The following is a 27712-nucleotide window of genomic DNA, read 5'->3' on the forward strand; positions in this document are numbered from 1 at the left end:
CTGTCAAAAACAAAAAAAAGGTCTCACAAAAGGTATGGTTTATCCATATAAATATATTGATCTGGGCTTGTTGAAAAATCATCATCAGCTGTAGCACTGGCACTTGGGGCCCCCCTCAACAGTGCTCCTAGGGAAGTTTCATAAGAGTACATATTTGACAGAACAGAATGTTATTTTAATAACATACATTATTATACACAGCAGCAAGTCATCTGTACACCTAAACAACAACTCTTAATCTATAACTAGCTAACTGAGGAATAATAATATTGGAATATAATAGCAAAGTCACCAAAATGGTAGACTAATGTAAATAATGTTAAGTTGTTATCAGTACCAAGTTTATGGAACAGAAGCTTATATTTTAAACAAAAATATATACCCAGGAAAGTTATTTTTACACAGAAGACAAAAACTTTAATCTAAAACTAGCAAAGTAATATGTTGTACTATAATATATTAAGATGTCAAGACTATTTACTGGATGTTTAATCAGACTTTCCTAAAAAGAAGATATGCTACATAGGCTATGTTAAATAATTAGCCAGCTAATGTTAGCTCATAACATAGCCTAGCTACTTAACATACCTTTATCTTGCTGTTTTATTATTTTTCCTTTTCTCTGCACCAGAGGGATATGTCCTTTTTTGTGACATTGCTGATTTGCTGTCTGAATGTGCTTGCATCCAGCGTTTTTGTATAATTATCATTGTCCATTGACATCTTATATCACAAAAACAAAATCAAGCTGTCATTTAATGTGCTCTTGGGGGCCCCCTGGTGGCCACGGGGGGCCCCAAGCAGCCGCTTAGTTCGCTTATGCCTTGGGCCGGCTCTGTATATATATATATACAGGTGAAACTCGAAAAATTAGAATATCGTGCAAAAGTTAATTTCAGTAATTCAACTTAAAAGGTGAAACTAATATATTATATAGACTCATTACAAGCAAAGTATGATATTTCAAGCCTTTATTTGATATAATTTTGATGATTATGGCTTACAGCTTATGAAAACCCCAAATTCAGAATCTCAGAAAATTTGAATATTACATGAAATCAATAAAAAAAAAGGATTTTAAATACAGAAATGTCAGCCCTCTGAAAAGTATAATCATGCATATGTACTCAGTACTTGGTTTGGGCCCCTTTTGCATTAATTACTACCTCAATGCGGCGTGGCATGGATGCTATCAGCCTGTGGCACTGCTGAGGTGTTATGGAAGACCAAGATGCTTCAATAGCGGCCTTCAGCTCTTCTGCATTGTTTGGTCTCATGTCTCTCATCTTTCTCTTGGCAATGCCCCATAGATTCTCTATGGGGTTCAGGTCAAGCGAGTTTGCTGGCCAATCAAGCACAGTAATACCATGGTCATTGAACCAGGTTTTGGTACTTTTGGCAGTGTGGGCAGGTGCCAAGTCCTGCTGGAAAATGAAGTCAGCATCTCCATAAAGCTTGTCTGCTGAAGGAAGCATGAAGTGCTCTAAAATGTCCCGGTAGGCGGCTGCGTTGACTCTGGACTTAATAAAGCACAGTGGACCAACACCAGCCGATGACATGGCTCCCCAAACCAACACAGACTGTGGAAACTTCACACTGGACTTCAAGCATCTTGGATTGTGTGCCTCTCCATTCTTCCTCCAGACTCTGGGACCTTGGTTTCCAAATGAGATGCAAAATTTGCTCTCATCAGAAAAGAGGACTTTGGACCACTGAGCAACAGACCAGTTCTTTTTTCTTTAGCCCATGTAAGACGTTTGACATTTGAAGCCCATGTCCAGGACCCGTCTGTGTGTGGTGGCTCTTGATGCAGTAACTCCAGCCTCAGTCCACTCCTTGTGAAGCTCCCCCACACATTTGAATGGCCTTTTCCTGACAATCCTCTCCAGGCTACAGTCATCCCTGCTGCTTGTGCACCTTTTTCTTCCACACTTTTCCCTTCCACTTAACTTTCTATTAATGTGCTTTGATACAGCACTTTGAGAACATCCAACTTCTTTTGCAATTACCTTTTGAGGCTTTCCCTCCTTGTGGAGGGTGTCAATGATGGTTTTCTGCACAACTGTCAGGTCAGCAGTCTTCCCCATGATTGTGAACTCAACTGAACCAGACTGAGAGACCATTTAAAGGCTCAGGAACCCTTTGCAGGTGTTTAGCTGATTAGAGTGTGACACTTTGAGCCTACAATACTGAACCTTTTCACAATATTCTAATTTTCTGAGATTCTGAATTTGGGGTTTTCATAAGCTGTAAGCCATAATCATCAAAATTATATCAAATAAAGGCTTGAAATATCTTACTTTGCTTGTAATGAGTCTATATAATATATTAGTTTCACCTTTTAAGTTGAATTACTGAAATTAATGAACTTTTGCACGATATTCTAATTTTTCGAGTTTCACCTGTATATATATTGCTAGTTGCAATTCTGGTTAGATGCTAACTGCATTTTGTTGGCTCTGTACTTGTATTTTGCACAATGACAATAAAGATGAATCTAATCTAATCTAATGTGAGACTGCTTCAGCACTGGCTCCAGACTCGAGTCCCAAAATGGGCATGGCGGCGCGGCACGCACCGTGTGTTTATCACCCCGCCTGCCGCCTGATTCAAACCCTGGACAGGCCTCTGTTTTCTACGGACAGGAGTCCCCTTACAGCAGGTGTCCCGATGCGTTCTGAGCACCACAGATGCCTCCAAACAGGGTTGGGTCACCATGTGCAAAGGGCACGCAGCCGCTGGCTGCATTGGCACATCAACTGCCTAGAGTTGCTGGCTGTATTTCTTGCCCTACGGAGGTTCCTCCCACTAATTCGGGGCAAGCCCATCTTGATCCGTTCAGACAGCAATGGTAGCGTACATAAATTGCTAAAGCAGCATGCGCTCCCGTCACATGTCACAACTCGCCAGCCATCTCCTCCTTTGAAGGACAGCAGCGACTCAGATCGCTGCGAGCCACTTACATCCTGGGCAGCCTCAACACGGCAACGGACATGCTGTCACGACAAGGTATGCTCAGCGGAGAGTGGAGGCTCCACCCCCAGTCGGTCCAGCTGATTTGGGAATGGTTCGGCAATTCACAGGTAGTCCTGTTTGCTTCCCAAGAGACCTCCCCTGCCCGTTCTGGTACTCCCCAATGAAAGCTTCCCTCAGGACAGACGCGCTGGGGCACACAGCTGGACCCGGGGGCTGCTTAGGTACGCATTTCCCCCAGTGAACCTTCTTGCACGGGTGCTGTGCAAGGTCAGGGAGGACAAGGAACAAGTCATTCTGGTGGCCCCCTACTGGCCCACTTGGACTTGGTTCTCAGATCACGTGTTCCTCGCGACAGCCCCTCCCTGGTGAATTCCCTGAGGAAGGACCTTCTTTCTTGGGGATGGGGCACACTCTGGCATCCGCGCCCAGACCTCTGGAAACTCCACGTCTGTCCCCTGGACGGGATGCGGAAGATTTAAGTGGTCTACCACCTGCCGTCATAAACACAATCAACCAAGCCAGAGCTCCCTCTACCAGGCAACTTTACACCCCAAAGTGGCGCTTGTTTGCAAACTGGTTTTCTTCCCGGTCTGAAGATCAGCAGATATGCGCAGTTTGGTCAGTCCTTTCATCCCTGCAAGAGATGTTGGAGGGGAGACTGTCCTCTCCACCTTGAAGGTGTACGTAGACGCTATCGCGGCCCATCATGACACAGTGGACGGCAAGTCCTTGGGTAAGAATGACTTGATTATCAGGTTCCTTAGAGGCGCCGGAGGTTGCTGTTCCCCTCCTTGGATCTCTCAGTGATCCTCTCGGGCCTTCAGAGTCCCCCCTTTGAGCCGCTTGACTCAGTTGAGCTCGAGGCCCTCTCCTTGAACACGGTTTCCCCAATGCGAGTGATAGCATTAAGATGACCCCAGCCGCTTTGACTCTATGCGAGAAACATAGAGAGAGAAAATGTGTGGTTGATGCGGCTTGCTCCCATGCTTGGCACGTTGCCTTGTTCACCCCCTTCAGGGTGTCGGGAACCAGATGGTTATGACAATTTGATGGGGCATTGGGGAAGGATACGTGCAGTCTGACGCAGCCTGTCGCTTTGGCACGCAACTGCCTGCCCGCACCTGCGTCAGCAGTGCAAGTACACTGTCCAGCGCATGCTGTGATTAAATATGGACCACTAGTGTCAAGTGAGTGACAGAACATCTAGGTTACTATTGTAACCTCCATTCCCTGATGGAGGGAACTAGACGTTGTGTCCTCCCGGCCATGACACTGAACCGAGCCACTGTTATGGCCGAACCTCATTCTCGGCTCCTCAGGGTAAAATTCTGAATGGACAGATACATTTCCCTCCCTTTATAACGTATGTCCTGTCTGCCAATTTCTCATTGGCCTTTTCTCAAGTTCAGAGATGCGCGAGGCTCTCAAGAGAGACCCCTAGTGTCGCTTCTTCGATCAGGGAACGGAGGTTACAATAGTAACCTAGACGTTAATATGTTTAATAAGCCATTTACCTCATGGGGGCCGATAGCTGGGACCCACAAGGTAGGTGATCTCAGGTTTTACTATACTTGTGGGGACATTTGGTCCCTACAATGTAGTATAAACATGTACACACACAGGGTCAGACTAGCCATAGGGAGAACCGGGACTTTTACCAGTGTGTAAAACGGACCACGTATCCACATCTATGAAAGTGAAGTAAATATAAATATTTGTGCAACATATATTGACAAACAATTCAAGATGTTTATATATCGGTCTTGTCGTGGCATTGGAGATGCAATTTTAAATGGTCCAGTCTGGTCAGCTCAAACACACTGGCCATACAAAAAGGCTGATGAAAATTGCTGCAACTGAAGTAATGTTTGACCTTTCCACTCGTAATATGTTTCTACAAGGGAAAAAGAGTGCTCATAAGGCACTGGGAAGTGGGAACTTCACAGTTCGTATGACTACAGTTGTTTCAGTTTGTGGGATTTCACACTATAGTATGAGAACACTACAAAGTGTAAGCAGAGCAGGGAGTGTGGTTTTTGAATTTTATATAGCATTAGTGTTTTCTCTCTTCGGTGAAAGGAGAGCAAGCAGTGGAGTAAAGTGATTTTGCCTGCAATGAAGAGTATCACTGTTTTGCTGGATTTTTACAAAGAGGTCTCTCACTAGTGTACTAAAAGCAGAACATGGAAAACATGGAGTGAAACTGGATAACAGAACGCAAATAATGGGGAAGGGAAAGCTCTCTGCACCACTACACTCAAAGTACACATAAATCTTTTGAATTTTTGCCTGGACAAATGCATGCAAACATGAGCAAATGTTTGATTGGTGGCATTATGGATCATATTACATCAAAGGCCAAACTTAAGCAATCCCGACATCTCCTGATAACAGTTACTGCCCTCTTCACACACACACCCAAAACAATATAATGTGCATATTATACCTTACAGCTCTTGTGATCACACCACATTCCCCACGCACACACACACACGGACACACACACATTACAGTACAAATAGAAGCAAAATTACATTCAATATAAAGACACAAGTAAAAAAAGGTTTTTTACATTTAAGTGAAATTTCTGCGTAATTTAGTTTTTATTATTATTTCCTGGCTGTTAAGATCAGACATTGCGCTGTCTTACGACACAAAGGTGTCATTCAACAGATACTAAAAGTTTATAATGTACTGTATATGAATGTGATACGAGCATATTGAGATAATTTTAAATGTTCACAGAGTAAATTTTTTTGCTACACAATTAAGTTTTTTTATTTGTATGAATAAATCTGTGTTAATAAAAAAAATGCATTAACATGCAGTTGAGTCAAACGTAATGAGATACTGAAGATTTAATACAATTTATTTAGTTTGTAGTTTTCTTTTATTTGTTGTAGACAAACAAAAGGTTTTTCTGATTTTTCATAAGTAGGATGTTTTTATTTTTATACTGACTGGGAGGCCACAAATTAAATTTTCCTAAAAATGATAATAATATAGCTACACACCTACACACATACTCTCACATTTGGTAGAAACTGATATTGAGAGGAAGAGAGGCAAATCTTAGAGACGTAACTTAGCTCTTGTACGATAATACATCTATAGTGTGGAGATCATGACTAATCTTGAATGTCTCTCTTCAAATCAAAAGAACAAACAGTTGGAACACAGTGCACCACCCATAGTATCAGATTGAGTTCCGACATCAATGTGTGGGTGTGAGTGTGTAATGTGAACTTTCAAGTCTATTCAAGTTGCAACTCAAACAGAGGCCATCATTCACTACAACGGAAAAGAGAGGGGTTTCACACATTGTACACATATGTTTTGAGAATATGTGTGTTCACCTGTGGAAGATCTCCATTCAAAGATCATGTTCTTACATGACTGCTGTGATGTAGCACCTGGGCTTCTGGAAGAGCTGAAAGATCAAAGCTGAACAATTTCTGTAAAGATGTAGCAAATATTACCTTCACACACAAACACATCCATAAGTTGCACGCACATTGAAAACAAGGATGCATCATGACCTCAAAACTGCCATCACACATCTTTTCAGGCCTAATTTATTATGACAAGCCCCTCTTGTACACACATGGGTGATGTGTATTGTTTGGTGGGCTGGGTTTAACATTCATTGTTCCTTTGAATGGCTCGAGGTGGCCTGACAGTTCCAGCCCTGAATCAGGCAGTCCCATTGGCTGACCCCCTGCCCTAAAGACACACCTATTGGGCTAATATCTGCCCCTCTCAATTGGGTGAGGGTGGCAATGACATACATTAGGATCTATAATCAAAAATTATTTTAATCGCTTACATTGCCTCAGCAGAAGTAGGTCAGATTAAGACCTGAAATGATATGGGGTGACACTCTGTTTCATTCTCGCAGTCACACAAAAGGGCACACTTACACACATAGGCCTATATGCAAAACAACAACAACATTTTTAAATGAGTAAAGCTATAGAAAACCTCTACATCTCTTTTGAACCATTAGTCACCATGAAACTCCTCCAAAATGGACCAGAATTCTCATTTAAATTTACAAACACAGAGAGAATTAAAGAATTTGGCTACTTGTATATTACGGTCACAATTTCTTTGAAGACAGGTTTGAAGCATGTCTACACTTGCAGGAGGCCTACAGTGATACAGGGAAAGTTAGAAGCAAATGGCTGGTTAACAAGTTCACTTGGAAAATGTATCTTAGCTCGCCAGGGGACAATTATGGCTTTGTTTCCTTAACTAACCAAAAACAATTATCATAAAATACTGTGTATTTAGGGTAATTTCGTTTCTTAATATTATATAATTATATATAATAATTGCATTAATTTTTAGTCTTTGTATTAAAGCAAGATGGCCATCATCGAATTAGAACTATTCAACATAGATGGTCAAATAGCCTAAAATAGCATCTGCGGTCCCACAGACATTCTATGAGCGGTACATAGGCGAGGAGACAAGATGGCGTTTTTTAATGGATGTCTATGGATGAGATACTTCATTACGCAGAATAAACAGCTTTTTTGAGGAAACAGTTCATCATTTTATTAATTGAACGCCTTTCCATTAATCATCAATATGTTTTACACTAAACAATCCTTTTGGAATTAACTCGGTGTGGAGTTTACTATGATAAAATTTGCTGTTTCATAAGAAAATACAAGGACGATTTTGCGACAGCTAGATGTCAGTTTATGGTTTTCCCCATTCGTTTGTATGGTATCCGGAAACAGTCACTTACAGTCGTAAGAACGCTGCGGTTATCTCTCATTGAAGATCTGGTGGCCCGTTTGGTGGCCCACTTTTGCTAGGAAACATATTATGTTTGGAGTGCTGTTGGACGAGAAAAGAAATTAATTTCTTAATGTAATGCTGATACTGGGCAAATTTTTCATTCATAAGTCCAAATGTATGAAGACGAAACCTTATTTTTCTGTATTTAAAAGAGACTTGACTTGTAATTTCTTTCCAGCGTTGGGATGTATGAAAAGTAAAAAGGCCCAGAAATTGACTGGAATAATAAGAGACCTTGAGCTCTTAAAAGAGGAATAAAGATACCCCTTTGTATTTGATATATTTATTTTATTTTTAACTGATATGTGCCTTGCTTAATACTCATTAACCTGTATTTACCAATGCCATTGTAGATGTATATTCTGTTTTTGTTCTGTTCTTGGTGTTCAATAATAATAATAAAGAAAATGTTTCGTTTGGTTTCTTACCAGGTTCATTTCTGACTCCTCCTTGTGGATTGTGGACAGTATCGCCTCTTCTGAGAGTTAAGCATAGTGTGCCAACTGTCTTGTACCAGGAATGTAGTTTACATTTTAAACACTCACTTTTTAGTGAGCCGTCAACCTAAATATCAGGTTTTTAAGTTTCAGTCAAACCTTCCTATGTGAATCTAAATTCACTATGAATTTATGTTTGTTCATAAGGCTGACAACAACTGCTAATTTTAATATTCACTCAACTTGCACATTGTTTTAAACTAATAATCAGAAATCCCTCCCAGTTCAAAGAGGACAGTCTACCAGCATTTTACCACAAGTCATACACCACATTTATCATAATGTGCAACCAAATTAACAACTGACAAAACAAGATGGTTAATCAAATAGGCTAAGGTGGTCTGTTTGCTCATATTTGAGTGTTTATTGTGAACATTGTGGAAATGAAATATTAAGACTTAAGTAGAAGCACCTTTTTTTTTTTTTTTTACTTCAGCTTTTATTTATTATTTGTAACCTTAAATTCAGAACCAACATAAAGGAGAGGCTCACCCTTATGTAAAGTATTTTGCTAATCGTAAACTGTTGCTGGTAGTTCAATATCATTGTGCAATATCACTGCCAGTATGTTTAAACTTTAAGCTGAACATTTTTCAAATGTTCTTTTTTGTCCTATTTGTCCTATTGATATAAAAAAAAAAACAGCAAATCATATCCTTTAAATACCACAAATCTAGACTGATTAAAACGAACACAAAACATGCTAATAACGGCAATTATGAGACACGTTACTATGAGTCACTGAAATTAAGGTAGTTGGTGAGCACACAAGCAATAAATATGATTAATATCTTTAAACAGAAAAAGGGAAAATATTTTTAGGAGCCATTAAATATGTGAAAAGATTTTTGATTAGCATGTGGACCAATTTTAACTGTGGATTAACTGTAAACATAGAGCTGGGTTAATAATCATTTTCACAAACTGTATAATGCTTGCATTTTCTTCTTTAAAATGAGTAGGACTTTCTTTTTCTGTGGCACCACCACAAGTCATACAAGGTTTAAAGCCATATCTTTAAACAGAGAAAAGGAAAAATATTTTTCTGAGTCGGTAAATATGGGGAAAAGATTTTTGACTGTAAACTTCTGTTTCTACTATATTACTTTTCACACAGATCTATATATATAATAATAATTCACTTATTGCTTATTTGAATTGCAATAGTAATATTGTGCTCTGCAATGTGTGTTCACTGTTGAGATCCTTCAAACGTAATGTTTTGGGAGGGAGGGTGTTGTCCTGGTTCGGGTTCAGAAGGGGAATGTGCCCTTGGTCCCATAAAGCTGCCCTCTGAGATGGGTGTAACAGGATCATGACCCAGGCAGAGGTGCCAGCTGGGCTTATGCATCATCACCACCACAAAGAAGCAGCATGGTTTTGCTGTAGTCACCTGAGGTATCGCCCTACAGTACACAGAAAGAGTATGAGAAAAGTTTCATTTAACCACAAGATAATCAGATCAGTTTTACTGCATTTCATTTAGGGTGAAATTGAGTGTGACTGACACCTGTATGCACAAGCATACCTGAATACTTTTGTGCAGAGAGGTGGAAAACATCTTGCGGAATTCAGCACGTATATCCAGCATGTCTACCTCACTGCGGGACACCATGAGCCTAATCAACGTCTGGTCATCGGTGCCTGCCCCCTGTGGGATGAAAAATGAATGATAGCAACAGGGCAAAAATGCATCTCTTATTAAAGGGATAGTTCACTCAATTTTAAATTGTATTCATTTACTCACCCAAATGTTGCTCCCAACACAAATTACTTTCTTTCATGTAACAAAAAATACTTTCTTAGGCAGAATGTTATTCACAATTCATGTGAAAAAACATGCAAATGAAGGTGCATAGTGACTGAGGCTAACATTCTTCCTAACATCTCCATGTGTTCCATGAAACAAAAATCATACAGAAACAAAATGAGGGTGAGTGAATGATTGTTCTAACTATAAGATTAAAGGACCAAAACATACTGTTGTATAATATACTGTACAATAATATACTTTTGATGAAAATCTATTCTGTATATTGTGTACTGCTTTCACATTGAGACCATTCACTGTATGTAACTCAAGCGTTCCTTCAGCACCATTCAGTGCACAAGAGGAGTCTTCCATGATGTCACACCAAGCTAGAATGTCAAACCAAGCCAAACAAGATACTGAACAGTGTGGAAGAGCCATTATTCCAGTTTTTCCAGTTACGTCTGTTTTTCAGAAAATAAGGCTTTTCGAAAGAGATAAATATAAACACAAAAGTTTATAGCTGAATTTAAAGAATTCACAAAATCAAAATTTAGTAGATTTTAGTCCATCTGCAAGCTTTTAAGGCATATATAAAGGTACTGTAATCTTATACAATGACAAAAAGCCAGTTTTAGCAGATATTTCACATTAAAAATGTACAGTCTCTCTCTTCCGAAAATACGGACCAAAATATATAGATGACATGCACTGCACTCACTCATTTGGTCCAACCAATGATTTATTAGAAAAGGCCAATGAGAAATTGACAGTTACATCCGTAACCTAGACGTTCCCTGTCTGCCACTCACTGCAACGTTGTGTAGAAGAAGCAACACTAGGGGTCCAATTTAAATCACGCCATAAGCTGAGCAGTGTACGTGTACTGATAACAAAGGAGCGGTCAAGTATTTTACGTGCCAAAGTGACTGGCTGTGCCAGACTGCAAGTACCCTTCCCCAAAGCACCATAAAGTCATCAAAGCCTTCTGGTTCTTTACCCCCGACAAGTGGGAACAAGGCGACGTGCCAAGCATGGAAGCAGGCCGCGCCAGCCACGTATTTTCTCTCTCTATGTTTCTCGCATAGAGTTAAAGCGGCTGGGGCCATCTTAACGCTATCATACGCATCGGGGAAGACGATCTTTACCAGTTCCTATTCTTTCAGGGGGAAAAGACCCTGCGGAGACCACACCTGCCCAGAATGGGGAAGGTAAAGTGTGGTGAATGAATCACATGGGTTTTCAGGTTCCATTTAGAAAGTGTCGCGGTGGCGACCAGGGGGCAGTGGGAACTGCCCAAGGGAGAAGCGGGTCCGCTCGCAAGGGGACCGCACCACAGAAAATACACACAGGGGGATAAGTCCACGTAGGGGCCCGTCCTTGGAGCACCTATTCCAGTACAGGGTAGATAGAGTACCCGCATTGGATTTGGTCAGTGAATTCCTCCGCTGAATTCGCAGACAAGAGGGCTTGGGAGGAGTCATCCAGGGAGCAGAGTTAGTGGGATCTCCTGGGATAAGAGTACACGGATTTTCCTCAGCAGAGGGAAAGGGAGAAAGGTGCAAGCGGTCCACCCGGTTTGTCAGCGTGTACAGAGTTCTACCGGCTCGGACCTGAGAAGACAAGGGACGAAACAGACTCAACCCTGAGACTGTAAAATCTCGCAAAGGTATTGGGTGTTGCCCAACCCGCTGCTCAGCATACGTCTGCTAGGGAGGTGCCCCTGGCCAGTGCCCATGAGGACGCAACACTTCTTGCTGAGTGTGCTGGGTGTGATAGGCCAATGTAATGGCATCCACTACCCAGTGGGAAAGCCTCTCTTTGGAGACAGCATTCCATTTCCGCTGTCCACCAAAGCAGACAAAGAGCTGCTCAGAACGTCTAAAGCTCTGCGTGCGGTCCAAGTAGATACACAAAGAACGTACCGGACACAGCAACGAAGGGGCTGGGCCTGCCTCCTCCCTGGGCGGCGCTTGCAGGTTCACTGCCTGGTCCCTGAAGGGAGTGGTAGGAACCTTGGGCATGTAAGGGCTGCCTCTTTGACCTTCGGAAAGACGCGAGGGGACAGGCTCCATTGCGTCTTTGAGTAAGAGAGTTGCGATTTCCGCACGCAGGGATTTGGCATCTTCGCCGTATACTGTGGGGGGGGGGGGGGCCTGGCAAATTTTATTGCATATCAGAGTTGAATGGTCCTGGCCAGCCAGTATGATGGATTGGGAAGTGAGAGCCACGCTTCCAAACTCCGAGCTAGGGGCTCTAAGGGGACGATTATTCTTGACGTACCCGGCGAGGCAGAGCAGCAGGGCAAAGCAGGTAATGTGGCGTCGGGAGGCAAGGGTGCATCCCGAGGCTCTGGTGCTGAGAGAAGACTCGAAGCACTTACCTTGCTCCGCACACCCGGCAGGGGGCAGGTTAGTGACTAAGTAGGTGGTCGCGTGGAGGCGTCCTCTGGACTCGTCCTCAGGCCCGAAGATGGCAGCCCTGTTGAGTCAGCCGCGTCAGACGCCGGACCGCTCTCTGATGCAGCGGCGACCTCATCCAGCTCGGGGGGCTCAAGAGGATAGGCAGGCTGGCTGTGAGGCAAGCCGTTGTTGCCTCAAGCCTGGAAGAAAGTCAACGAACGTGGTTCGCGGAACTGAGCACGCTGCCATCCCCAAATCGCCTCAATCGCCAGCCGGGTCGTCCTCAATCCCGTGGGAGGAAGGAAAGCCGCGACAGCAACGTTGACATGGTCATGTTCTCGCAGTGAGAACATGAGCCATCCACAAATGCTGCCTCGGTGTGATCGCTGCCCTGACACACGAGACAGTGCCTGTGGCCGTCAAGAGCGGAGAGCACTCTACCGCATCCAGGAACTACACAGGGGCGGTAGGGCATCTTTATAAAGACGCGTCCTGAAAAGGACGTTCAACACCAGCTGTGTATATGCTCCTTTAGAGAAATAAACTCTTTTACTGCACTGTCGAAGCACCCAGGGGCAAAGCTGCACTGCCGTGCAGATAATGGAGAAAGCCGCTGATATGCGCTGTAGATCCAACAGCAATCGATATTCAGAGATGGGAGGAACAGTGTGTGACTTGCTGCTCGCTGCATACACAACCAGTCGCCTCTGAAGAAAATTTCTGAATGAAACATGCATTTCCCTCCCTTTAAACCCGTATGTCCGGGGGCGGAACATGCAACTTCTGTCTGCCAATTTCTCATTGGCCTTTTCTCATAGATCAGAGATGCGAAAGGCTCTCAAGAGAGACCCCTAGTGTCGCTTCTTTGACACAATTTCGAAGTGAGCGACAGACGGGGAACCAAATTATCACGTTCATGTTTATGATGTAAACGAAAGGCTATTGGCCTAAAGCCCTTTGATCTGTCCCTCACGAACTTCCTGTTATAATAGGAAATACCTCAACACAGGAAAGAAAACTGTACTTGTCAAGCAAATTCATGGGACTTTAAATGACAAAGAATCTCTTTACAGAACTGAAGTTGTAATTTATTTTTCTCAAAATATTGTAACACTCTCACCTTCAGAGCATTGTAAAGACACTCAGCAAAATAAGCCGGAACACTGCGGACACACTTCACTGAAGACAAGAGAGAAGGGAGTGTGTTAAGGGGGACACACATTTATAATTGAGCAACAGTGGGTTTTTGCATAGTATATGTAGCTGCAGTCTTAATGCATAATCGAATATTTGAAGGAAGGCCAACAGCTGAGGAAGTGTTAACCCTTAAATGAATAGGAATTTAACCAAACACTTTCATATTTGGGCCTTTAGAGATGAGATCACAAATGGCTCTACAAAAAACCCAGATAGTATAACATTTTCCAAATAGTTTCAAGACAATTAGAAAATAATAAAATAACATTCTGATGTCGGGGTGTAACGGTTCATGTTACGATATATCACAGTTCAAAAATGTGATGATGCGCATCATGGAGATGGGACTGTTTTAAAACAGATTTTACATAATTTTTCCGTCTGTTCTATCCAATACGTGCGACGTCCTATGCATACGTAATGCATGCATACAAATGTAAATCGTTTCATTGCATACAATGAGCTCTAAAATACGTTTGCACACTAGCAGCCACTGGTGTTGTAACAGGAGTTCAGCTGAAAGTTAAACCAACAGCAGGCCAGAGACGTGCCTTCAGGAGGAGGGATCGAATGTCCTTTGGAAGCGTGAGAGTGATCTGCTGACACTTCAAGAGAGAAAATTGAAGTTTACAGAGGTTTAATTAGAGTGCCATATTAATCTACTATTTACAATGCTGAATATTATGTATAATAATGCTATGGGAGAATATAATCCTAAAGTCAAATGTCATGTCTCATTGGATCATCAGTAAATTATTATTTAACTGGATATCCATGCACTTCCCTTACATATGTATTTTAGCATTTTTAAGAATAGTACTTTTAGCTACATTTTTAAGGAAACTAGCTGCATTGCATTTCGAATATAAAGTAATAATAATAAAAAAAATCTTGATTCAGGCTTAGTTTAAAGAATCATGAAATTAACTGAATCGTTAGTTCAGTATTGTTAACCGAACCGTGAGTGAACGTTACACCCGAATTCTGATGTTTTATTTTTCATAAATAAAAAAATAAATAAAATCAGGACAAATCTAGAACAGGATTCATTACTTTAAACTGAAATTCCCAAGGATGCAACTGGCTGTCAAACACATTTTAAGCTACAAATCACACATAAGTTACACACAAGTATTTTCTCAGGCACTAATTGAGTCTAAAATAGATGCACAACTTGCATAACTTCAGTAGTACACCCAAAACACAAAAGTAATTTCATATCATTCATGTGTTGTACTTGCTATAGTTTACATAAATTTTGTTTCTTCATCAAATAGCAATGTTATATGTAAATCAAATCAATCACTGAAACAACAGTTCCACCTTGAGTAAGAATGTATTTATTATATTTATGAGTATAGTAATAACTGTATTTCTCTTCTAATAAACTAAATAGATATCAACCAATCATAAAAATATACTTTATGGAAGTGACAAAAAGAGACGCTCCTACATACCTAGGGTCTCTAATGACCCTATACATTTTTAGTACTGAAGCCATTATACTTTTTAATTTTTTCAATTTCTTTTTTGTTTTGATTTTGTGTTATACTATTTATAAGAGAGAGATTGAGTAATATTAAAGAGGTGTTGGCCCGGGTCATTAAAGCCCATAGGTATTTAATAAAGGGTTAAATACATCCCGTGCATCACCTCTGTGTTTCAAAGTAGTGGTCCATTTAATGTGTATACATGCTGGATGAAGCAGAGCTTCAATCAGATTATACAATTATGTTTTAACAATAATTTTTATTAATGTAGCACTTTTTAGAGATTAAGAACAAAGTGCTTCATAAAATCAAAAAACGCACACAGTAAAACACAAAATATTCACACATTAATAAAAGCCAATCTATACAAATTAGACTTAATTTAAATGAGACTTAAAAACACAGATTCAGCAGATCTAATAGCTAATAATAATAGATCTAATAATAAGGTAGGCTGGGGCCTTCACTACAAAAGGTCCATCACCTTTAGTTTTGCATCTGGATCTTGGAACAGCCAACAGTTCATTACTAGAAGATCTAAGAGGTCAAACTGTTTCATGTTAGCCCAACTTTTGGTTGGTCCGACATCAAATGGTGCGATTTCAGTCCGAGTAAAGCATTTACATGACATTTCAAAAAGACAAATTATTTTGTCCGACTGAAATATTTTTTTTTAATGTGCATGTAAATGTACTGACAGTAAGGGAAAACCACGAGTGCTATATGTGTGTCTTACCTACTGCCAACAGCAATTCTCTCAGACCTCCTGAGGTCTCTCTCTGGATGCTCTCTTCAATATCATAGCCTGCAAGTTTTCTATACTCCTCAAACACTGCAGACAAACAGACAGCCATTAACAGAACCAAAATGAATGGACACAAAAGAAAGCAAATAATAGTGTTTTACTGACACATACACTAACATAGCACTTCATTTGGAACACCAGTACACCTAATTACTCAATCATCTAAACAGCCAATCATGTGGAAACAGTGCAATGCATAATATTATGCAGATACAGGTCAGGACCTTCAGTTAATGTTCAAAATCAACCATCAGTATGGGAAAAAATTTAGACCACGGCATGATTGTTGGTGCCAGACAGGCTGGTTTGAGTATTTCTGTAATGGCTGATCTACTGGGATCTTCACGTATAACAGTCTTTAGAGCAACAGTCACCAATTAGCAGAACGCAAGATAATGACCATGGTTGTCATATCTTAGTTTTAGTGAGCAGTGCGTCAAAACAACAGAGCAATACACACCACAATCACTCTGGGACGATCAGTGCTATCTACTCTTTTTCTAAAGTGCCAAACACGCTTTGTTCCTGTTCTGTGTATTTTGCCTCTCTCCCTTGTGATATACACAAAGTGTTGCATAAAGCCTGATTAGGCTACGAGTTCCAGGTGCAGTTATTTTAAAAACAACAGCGGAAACACGATGAGCAGCAATGTAGATGGAGACTGGCATCTTTCGATAAAACTCACTGGAGTAAATGAGAATAGAGTAAAGTTAAATTATCTCCAGCTGTCTGATAAATGACTTGGACGGTTCAGCTAAAGCAGGTTTGTGACAGGACAAGTTCACGTGTCACCTTTTTAGATCAACATCTTTTTCTGTCTAAATTTAGCTTTATTAATCAACATGTTACATGTCTTACATGACAAACTGTTTTTTGTTTTAATTTTGTGAAAATTAATCAGATATCATCTCTGATTATTAGTTATAATTAAAATAAATTATTAGTTAGCCTGGCAAGTAGATTTCTTTGCTTCTGATGAAAATGTTCCCAGTATTTCATAGTCAGTCCATTTATACTTAACTTGAGCAAACAGTATTTTAAAGATGTAAATTGTTAGTTGATTGTTAATAGATTCTCACTTTAGGAAAATAAAAACATGGTCCATTCAGACTTTTACATTTTCTTAATTTTCTTTCAGGGGTTACCCCAGAACCCCCATACAATAACCTAGATTTTTAACCTAGACTATAATTGAATACCCCTACCCTACAGTTTACTCAGAATGGTGCCAAAAACAAAAAAGTACAACTGTAGTGAGCAGAATAGCATCTCTGAATGCACAACAGGTCAAACCTTGAGGCGCATGAGCTACAACAGCAGAAGACCACGTCGGCACTTGCTCAGTAAGTGTATGTATGCATGTATGTGTGTGCGCGTGCGTGCGTGCATTTGTTCTACAAACCTCTCCTAAGGTGAGCAGCACTACGGTTTCCCAGAATAGTGATGAACCTGTCTTCATCAGTGCCATACTTCTGTTCTCCTGCAGCAAACAGAGCCTACAGTGCATCCCATATAAACCATTAATAAACTTCAGAAGCCGGACAAATGCACTTACACACACCACAAGCACTAGAAGGCAGATTTTCACTTGGTTTTCGATATACCATTGACACCACATCTGAATTGTTAAGAAGCCGAGATATAATTCAGAACCAGACTCTGCATTTTTAGTGTGAACAATTGCACACGCTTACCTGGGCATCAGTTTGGATGAGGCCCTCTTGTATACCCTGCTCTCTGCTGGCCTATAGATACAAAATATAATATAACAAATTTATGAATTATAGAGGGAATTATAAACAAAATAGATCTACTCAAACCCTTTGTAAATGTGTAAAGCACTTCTGACTTAAATATTCTGCTCCAATATCACACAACCTGGGAACATTTCACATACATTTTGCCTGCTCAAGTTATAATATCGGACCATTGCTAATGACTGAAAATGGACCTCAACAGATATTTATTCAGCATATTTTATTTCACTGCTAAAACAGTGGTTTATAATGTATTTATTATTGTATTTACATAAAACACAAGTTGTTTTGAACAGTTATTTCATGTTTTATATGATTCATCTATTATAAATAATACACCAATCAGCAACGACATTAAAACCATCTGCCTAATATTGTGTAGGTCCCCCTCGTGCCGCCAAAACAGCGCCAACCTGTGTCACATAATAACGTTCTGAGATGCTATTCTTCTCACCACAATTGTACAGAGCAGTCATCTGAGTTACCATAGACTTTGTTCATACCAGTCAGGCCATTCTCTGTTGACCGCTCTCATCAACAAGGCATTTCCGTCCACAGAACTGCCACTCACTGGATGTTTTTTGTTTTTGGCACTATTTGACTAAATTCTAAAATCTGTTTTGTATGAAAATCCCAGGAGATCAGCAGTTACAGAAATACACAAACCAGCCTGTTTGGCACCAACAATCATGCCACGATCGAAATCACTGAGATCACATGTTTTCCCCATTCTGATGGTTGATGTGGACATTAATAGAATTACAGTCTGTTGTGCCAGACAGACTGGTTTGAGTGTTTCTGTAACTGCTGATCTCCTGGGATTTTCACACACAAGTCTCTAAAATTTACTCAGAATGGTGCCAAAAAAAAAACAAACATCCAGTGAGTTGCAGTTCTGTGGATGGAAATGCTTTGTTGATAAGAGAGGTCAACAGAGAATGGCCAGACTGGTTTCAAATGACAGTCTATGGTATCTCAGATAACAACTCTCTACATTTGTGACGAGAAGAATAGTATCGCAGAATGCTATTCTGAGATGCAGGTTGGCGCTGTTTTGGCGGCACGAGGGGGGCCTACACAATATTAGGCAGGCGGTTTTAAAGTTGTGGCAGATCAGTGTAAACATTTTACACATCTGTACATCTGTATATCTGTACATCCATACATACAAACATACATATGTATACATACCCAAACCTCTTTCACCTGTACATACACTTCACATATTATTTTATGTTTGTGCCTTTGTGTTGTGTACATATATAATTTTATTATTCTGCGTCTATCTGTTGTGTCTCTGCAAGTACTGGAAGTTTCAATCACAAAAAGTGTGTATGAGCATACTCTGTCAATAAAGCTCTAATTGTTCAAATGTTAAGGAAGGAATATTTCAGGTAAGATACAACTTAAGTTCTATCGACAGCTCCTAAAGGGATTCTCTCGATTAGCCCTGAAAAAATAATTATGGCTTCTCCTTCAGTTTGTAGAAATGAACGGAAAACATGTTTACGTTAATGCACTTAAAGATAAAATAATAACACAGTTGTCATTTTGGTATTTATTATCCCTTTAAAATTATAACATGTTGGTTTAAAAGTAGAATTGTAAAGCTTGTATTTTTGTTGAAGAACTTTTTCAGTAAAACATGTTTATCATTTGAGCTGTCTAGGTTGTTATTTTTTATTTTACTTTATTTACAGGCTATTTATCTTTTAATTAATAGAAAAGGGCGAGAAAGCACCACTACATTATGATTTTCAGGTGTGACTATTTTTCTATGTGGATGAACGTCTATTTAAGCACTTCTGACACAATTCCTGAAGGTGGAGGTACTCTATGTTATCAAGGTTTTATGGATAGTCATGTCTCTTCCATGCAGCCAATCATTTACAAGATTCAAATATAACTTGGGTAGATAAGGTTGGTGTGATTCTATCACACAAGTCTAATTTGAACTGTATGTATTTGAATTGTTCTCAAAATAGAAGAATTTATAAAGCACCACAGAGAAACAGTCTACTGTTTTAAAACAAATTAACATATCAGTGGCTTTCTTATGGTGTTTCTCTGGATAGTAAGATGGGATGGGAAGTATTTGAACACCAAAAAAGGTACATACTTCAGTTTTAACCAAGAATGCTCCTTGTTAAACCACATTGTTTGTTGACTTTTTTTTGCACAAACTTTAAAACAACTGTTCACATATACAGTTAAACTATGGTTGGTTTAAATAATTATATATATATATATATATAATATTTATTGTTTTGTAAAAAAATTTTGTAAATGGATTGCGTACTTGCAGCAAAACAACCAGCATCCTCTTGAAATGACCTTCAGTGTCACCAGTAACATCTTTCTCCAGGTCGTCATTATACTCTGTAATACACACAAACACGGATTAACTACTTTTTCCACAAAGAACTCAGAAAAAGTCACTATCATCATCATCATCATCATCATCATGATGATGACATAACAGATAGTGTTACCAAAGCAACATTCTCAAAGGGTGCATATATTGTTAAAGTGCAAGTATCAGAGCAGATAACTAAGAATACAAGTCAAAGAATCATAATACACAAACAAACAGTTACCTCGCTTATATACACTTTTAATTTCATTGACTTCATTAGCTGATCTAGATGCCAAGATCTCAATCAACACTTTCTCATCTGTGCCCGCTCCCTAAGACAACAAATACATAGATACAAACAAACATCATGCATCTATAAAACATAAAAATGTTGAGTGTGTATGTGTGTGTCTGTCTTTGTACAAGTTCTGATACCTTCTTCAAATACAATGTAATCTGTAGTTGGTACAGATGAACAAAACAGTGTATGTACGTATATATTTATACAGTATATAAACTCTATTGCCTGTTTATCTGTGTGGCTGTTTACCTTAATGGCATCCCGCAGATATGTGACATCACACATGATGGGAGAAGTCATCAGAGCTACAATCAGAGTCTCAAACTTCCCACCAAGCTCTGACTTCAAATTATCCACCAAGTCCTGAACAGAGATGGAAAATCAAAGTACGAGAGGTTGAGAAAGTGTGACTCAGAAAAACTCAATTGGAATAAAGAAAAAAATGCATACAGTATGCGAACGGTTGGCATATTTTAGTTTATATAATTAATTATTTTGATGTTACATTTCCATGTAGAGTTTTGAACGCAGCTTTGATCTGTTGGCGCTGAGCATTACTTCGTGCCGTCAACAGCTTCAGAATAACATCCTCATCAGTGCCTGATGAAACAAAAACAATTAAATCAACAATAATTATTGTTGTTGAATATGCATTATTCTTTGAGAGACAGACAATCTACAAGGCACTCACAGTGAAGTTCTTTTTCGTTCTTCACTCAGAGCGCAAAAGCAGTTCGAAACACCCGAGCAATGATATACTGTTTGTGAACACTAAAACACCAGCCACGCCGGTGGGGGAGTCATTTAGAGAAGTATTTAAATATGATAACTCACAAGGCTACATGTAAAACAAATGTAACATTAAAGTGTGTGTTATCGATGACTTCATGCCTCCTATGAGTAGAATTCACACATCAGTAAAAGAAGCTGTTTTAACCATCGATGATAATTTAAAGTAATATACATGCAGAAGATAATGTGTAATTTGTCATGATTACATTCTGCATTCATGGCGCTGTGCTAGCAATATTTATGCGGCTGTTAGATGCGCTGGTTACACACTTATTTTTATTTATATTGACAACGATACTACTGCAAAGATGGGTGTATAAAAGAGTGTTAATGAGAAGAATAGAGACAAAAGAATGATGATGAGAGGTATATCTTACTATGGGAAGATATGTGAATGGCTTTCAGCTGCATACGGCATATGACTGAAGCAGCATATCAAATAACAGAGTCAATGGACATTTAAGAGTATTTGAGCAGATTTGATTCCTTTTGTAGACATACAGTAAAAAAAAAAAAAAACGCATGACATGTTCCTAGAAAATGTCTATATGTGAACAATTGTACAGATGTCGGCAAGTAACTAATAACTCAGCACGCCGGTGTGTTCATGTTGACTGATCTTAAAGGTGCACTCATTAACTTTTGTCTTTGTGTCATCTTGGATTTGCACTGACACATAGCGGCTTGGATGCATTTTCATTTAAAAACAACAGTTTTCAGTTTCAGATGCCATTGTAGAAATGTTGTATTCACAGTCAGCCATGATTACTTTAATCAAAGAGTAAAACTGTAAAAAAAAAAAAAAAAAAAGGACTGTTGCTGAGATTAAGCAAGTAGTATTAAGCTGGTCATGCGATTCTAACATGGCAGACCCCATGTTACTGATATGACTGGAGTCTTCATTTTAATGTGATTGCTCATGATTTCCTACATATGTTGCAAAATTACAATACATACATGTCTATGAGGAAAAAATTACTGAGTGCACCTGACTGAACAATGTAACTATAATTAGCTGTCGGCCTCAAAGTAGGTGCAGCTCCAGGTTGACATGGACCTACAGATGACATGGACCAATGGCAGTAAGGTGTTTAGTAGCTGGTACAAAGTTTTCTGGAAAGTTTTCGCTGGCAAGCCTTTACAAACCACTCAAAAACAGGTTATTTTTGTCCAGATTTTTTTTCAGAATGACAACTTTACTGGCACCTGCTCCTAGCTGTGATCTTTTAATGACATTATATTATGTAAATGAAACAAAATGAACCCTTTGACCATGAGATGTAGGTCAATGACACAAAACGAAAAATATTTAAAACAAAATTAGTTTAATATTTACAATTTAATTAGGTGCTTGTGTATGGCTATATTCACTGGATAATAAGGTTTTCATGAGACTATTTAACTGTATTAAGAACTTTTTTATTAAGATATTTTCTATTCTTCACTGTTAATCAACAGCATTATAGATTCTATTGAGATATTATATATGTGTTATACTAACTCACCAAATCCTTTCATGGCCTTGTAAAGAACCTCAGCATCATCATTGGCATTGAGATATATATATATATATATATATATATATATTTATATATATATATTAGGGCTGTCGATTTAATGCGTTAATTCAGTGCGATAAATTAACGCCATTAAATCGCAATGTCCCCGGACTGTAATATGGAAGATTCATTAGAAATGCAAGCTTGTAGTACCACCTGTTTACTCCAGAGGGCAGTAAGTGAAACTTCAGCTGTGTGGTAATGCACAGTTTATACAGTGAAGAAAAACACCCTAGAGCAGCAGAACAACACAAACATGCGTTACGTTCTTGCATTCAAAACACTTGTTGGAGCGCAAATCCGAACTAAGGGATCTCAAGATGAGTTCAAAGTATTAAACTATATTTAACTTGACACAGTGACCTAAAAATTTTATGTTTATGACGCAACACATCCAAGACGCTACACATGCATGGCTGATGCAGGAGTTCATTGACGGATCCTTAAACAAGCCCTCATAATAAATCTCCAACTGATTGACAAATTCACTTGTGAAATGGATTGCTGTGAACTGTATGCCAATGATTGTCTTGTGATCAATAATATGGTAGTAAACAATACATTGTATTCTAAAGCCTTTTTTTTTTGTATTGTCTTATCAATGATTAACTCTTCTGCCACAAGAATGTAATGCATTTTAATTTTCAGATTTATTTATATATATATATATATATATATATATATATATATATACACACAATTTTTAATATTAAAAGATAACTACATCATTATTTCATCATTATATATTGAATTATATTTATATGAGGGGCTTTCTCTGCAAATATTTGTATATGCAATTAATTAATTGGGACACAATGTAATTAATTTGATTAAAAATTGTAATGGATTGATAGCCCGAATATACATACATATATATATATATATATATATATATATATATATATATATATATATATAATATAATATAATATAATATGTGTTATACCAACTCACCAAATCCTTTCATGGCCTTGTAAAGAACCTCAGCATCACTATCGGCATTGAATCCACTGTGGGGCTTCACTGTTCCTCTACCAGCCTAAAAGATAAAAGGAGAGGTTTCCTTTTGGGTTTTATGTTCTTTTTTAACATAGGGAAATTAACATAAGGAAATATTAACTAATCCATGTATGAATCATGACCACACCCACTGCAGCAAATACTAATGACTTATGAATCACTTAAAGGTTTTCATGTACATGTAATTTATTTTTCATTGTAGCTATTGCAGTCTTTAGGCACGATCATGATCAAGCTCAAATTACACTTCCTAGCACCATCTAGCGTTCCAGCACTAGGAAGTGGAAGAGCTTGACATCATGATTGTGCCTAGAGACTAAAATGGCAAGATGTACAATGAAAAAGGAATTACATGTTGGCCTGTTCTCACCCAAAACCGATTGGATTGCTTCAGAAGACATGATTAAACCACTGGCTAGATTACATTTATTGCTGCCTTTGTGCTTTTTGGAGTGTCAAAGTTTTGGAACCAATTCACTTGCATTGCATGGATCAAAAGTGGTGATATTCTTCTAGAAATCTTTGTCTTCTGCAGAAGTCATACATATCTGGGATGGTATGAGGGTGAGTAAATGATGAGAGATTTTCATTTTTGGGTGAACCATTCCTTTAATCATATAAAATTAATTATTTCATAAAAAGAAAATGGACATGTGTAACTTTTGGATCATTTAATAAACTTGCAGACAACACTCCACTGAGAATTTATGTTAGTATAAAACTGGTGTCTGTTTGCAAATCCAATGAGTCACAAGGGGAGATACAAGCACACACATGCACACTGATTTCATCATAGCTCTGTTTAACCCACTGGGTGACAACCACACAAGTGACAAAAGTCTTCCATAAGGTCTTGTTAAAACAAGCTCTGAGACTTAAAAAAAATAAAAATCAAAGCCCCTCTCTGAACCAAATTTTATTCACACAAGTTAAGAACACACATCAAAACCATTTTAAATGGCTTTGTTTCCATGCAGTTATTGCTTTAAACATAAAAGACAGAGACATGGGCCAACAGCTACATTAAGACAATGAGGCCAAAGGTTGTTCTTAAAATCCCCATAAACACATGTAAAAATGTCTATTGTGTAGAAATACACTGAAGTGGCAGCTCTAAATCAATTGCCATCTTCCAGATAGCTGTTCTTTGTGTCTTTCCAATTTCCCCTCACAACCATTTTATCCGATAAACTAATGACATTTGTCTGTTTTGTAAACGGTTTGTCTCCAGTCTAAAGTATTGTCTCAGCCACAGGAATATGCTGATTAACTCAGGCCTGAATGCGTTTTGTAGTTATTAAGAAGCTGGTGTCAGCCATCCAAAATCTAGCTCCAAACAACTGAGATTCCAGTCTCATAATGGCAACATCATGCACTGTAGATTAAATCTGTGCAAAACAGGTTATTATTTGTAAAGCTACAGGAAGAGCTGACAGGGCAAAAACAAAAGCGGTCACACACATTCATGAGTCAATGATGTGATGCACATTATTTGTATGTATATAGTTAATGAAAAATACCTAAAACAAATCTAGAGTTCAAAGTCTTTTGATATCTTTTCTTAAAGTAAAAAATGTCTAAGTGATATAACTGTCTGATGACAGTGAAAATAAATAAAGGTTAAAATGCTTTCTTGTATATAAAAAAAAATGTTGGCAAAGGTAGATGGAAAAATCTTTCATTAATATTTCTTAAAACAATATACTAATATATATATGTGTGTATGTATGCATGTATGTGTGTTTTTTTTTTAATGGCACATTTTGATAAAAATGTGCCATTAAAAACCCAAAAGGAATTGATATTTGTCACTCAAGCATTCATGGTATTTGTAAAAGAATAATCTATAAATAAGCTGGAAAACATGTATTTAGTGTCCAAGGAAAGTATTTTAATACCTTTTACTTGATTGTTAAACCACTTACAATTAAGTTGTAAATTCTATAAATGTTTTTCAAAAATGTAAGAAACCAACTTTGACAAAGATCACATTTCTCAGAACTTGACACATGTTGACACTATATCTTTAAAATATTTCTAATTTTTTTTTATCACATAGGACAACCTTATTTGTCAATGAACCACACAAAAGCTGTTAGTTGGAGCAGTGGAGTCATGTTACTCAGTCTCTCCCCATACAAACATCTTCAAATATATGGAAATTAAATCAGTACTCATTTACCTACACCCAAGAGTAGCTTTCATTGGGTCTAGATTTAACAGCTCAAAATAACTCAATTAAAATGCAAAGTCAATGCCTTTAAATCATGTTTGTACAGTTATTAATGAGTAAACATTGGCCTGACAAACTTTTAACAAGTTCAGTACCCTTGCAACATCCAAACTATCTAAAAACTGAAATTATACGTTGTTCAAAAGAATGTAAAACAGGAGCATAGCATGCTATGCAATTACACTATTTACTTTCTCCTTTATGCAACATTCGTATTCTGTGCCACGTTGGCGGAAACAAAGCATCGGTTTACTTTAACTCAATGGAAATGGAGTGAAATAGAGGAACAGACAGTAAGAGAGAATGGAGTGGAGAAACTCTAGAGTGGAGGTGAATGGTACAGCAGCAGGCATTGCTCAAAAAAGGGGCGTGAGCTCCAAATCACCATTAAAGATACAGAGAGCCCCTAACATTACACCTTTTGGAGCACAAGACAGGAACACACCCTTTTGATTACTTGACCCACACAAATGACTCATCACTGCGCTCATGTATCACTAGATAAATAACTTAGAATATTTTTAAATATTTGCACTCATTTTAAAAACCTTAAACTAATATGGTCTTAAACTGTACCTCCGTTTCAAAAAAGAACTTCATCCAAACATGTCGCCTACAGTTTTTATTCTGTTATTCTATTATTGTGGATTGTTTGATGGCAATACAATAACTACAGTAAACAGACTAATAGACATTTTCGACTTACTGAGATTTATCAGCGAAAATATAAAAAAAAATATATATTATACATTTTTTAAATAATGAGTGTAAATTTATAACTTAAACTTATTTAGAAATTTAGATTTTTTTTTTTTATTTATAAAAACTGATTCCAGGGTAATATAACATTATACATTGTGTTATATTACCCTGGAATTATTATTAATTTTAACGAATTAAAACAGAGGTGGTTTCAATTACAGCTACTGAGAGAGTGACAGTACATTTTTAATCCACCGCTCTCTATTTTTTTTTTAACTCATCTGGAAAGTCATTAAAACGTAATAGTGGAATTTTTATTTGGGTCATGGAACAAATGGATGTTTTTTTAAAAAAGGAAAAATAATATTTGGGATCTCCCATTCACCACTGACGTAGTTTACCCAGCAAACGTTTAAAACCCGGAGTTTGAAAAAGGCCCATTATTGCTGACTCCCTTTAGCCTCTTTGCTCAGTGATTATTTGATCAGATGACAGTGGGCGTAGACCAAATAAACTGTCTGAAATTCAAAAGTATTATATTCAATAGAATATTAAATATCAGTAGAAATTATTTCGTGCTGAAGATTCTTGTCGAGATAGAAATGATTGCAGATTATCATTACAGTAAAATAAAAGACAACTTACCATCTCTGCGTTGATTCACGTGCGTAGCCTATGCCAAAGAGTTAGAAGCTGCAAATATATAAGTATACAAATAAACAATAAGAGGTACAAACATTCATATATAAAAAAAAACTGTTCATAATAAAGAATATTATTTAAAGTGTTTATTTTTTTTTTTTTTTAATAATTAGTCAGAGAAACGTTTGCAATGGAGATTTTTAAAACATTTTAGCAACAGGTAGGGTGGTACCTGCGTACGGAGTATGAGTAAGTAAAAGTTTCAGAATTAGAAAGTGTTTAAAAGCGCCCGTACTTCATTACACTTACCGAGAAAAAATGTTCAGTTTCTGAGCAAATGACTGCAGTTGAGTCCGAAGCAGGAATGAGGAATAAAACAGCCTGGTAGGAGGAATAAACTTGTCTAAAAGCAGAGTGTTGAGCC

At 38.3% G+C, this 27712-nt stretch overlaps 1 protein-coding gene across 1 annotated transcript; it reads right to left on the bottom strand.

Annotated features, from left to right (window-relative positions):
- Positions 1-8622: 8622 nt before the first annotated feature.
- On the bottom strand, positions 8623-27712 carry LOC127644278 (annexin A5-like). Its single transcript, XM_052127392.1, has 13 exons — positions 27598-27712; positions 27292-27339; positions 23646-23730; positions 20846-20940; positions 20590-20703; positions 20281-20371; positions 19983-20062; positions 17621-17671; positions 17329-17422; positions 15858-15953; positions 13555-13613; positions 9811-9933; positions 8623-9688 (listed from the first exon to the last, which is right to left on the bottom strand). The coding sequence occupies exons 2-13, from the start codon at positions 27292-27294 to the stop codon at positions 9626-9628; spliced, it is 954 nt and encodes a 317-aa protein (XP_051983352.1). The 5' UTR covers positions 27295-27339; positions 27598-27712; the 3' UTR covers positions 8623-9625.

Source organism: Xyrauchen texanus, chromosome 5 (assembly GCF_025860055.1).
Source record: "Xyrauchen texanus isolate HMW12.3.18 chromosome 5, RBS_HiC_50CHRs, whole genome shotgun sequence".
NCBI lineage: Eukaryota > Metazoa > Chordata > Actinopteri > Cypriniformes > Catostomidae > Xyrauchen > Xyrauchen texanus.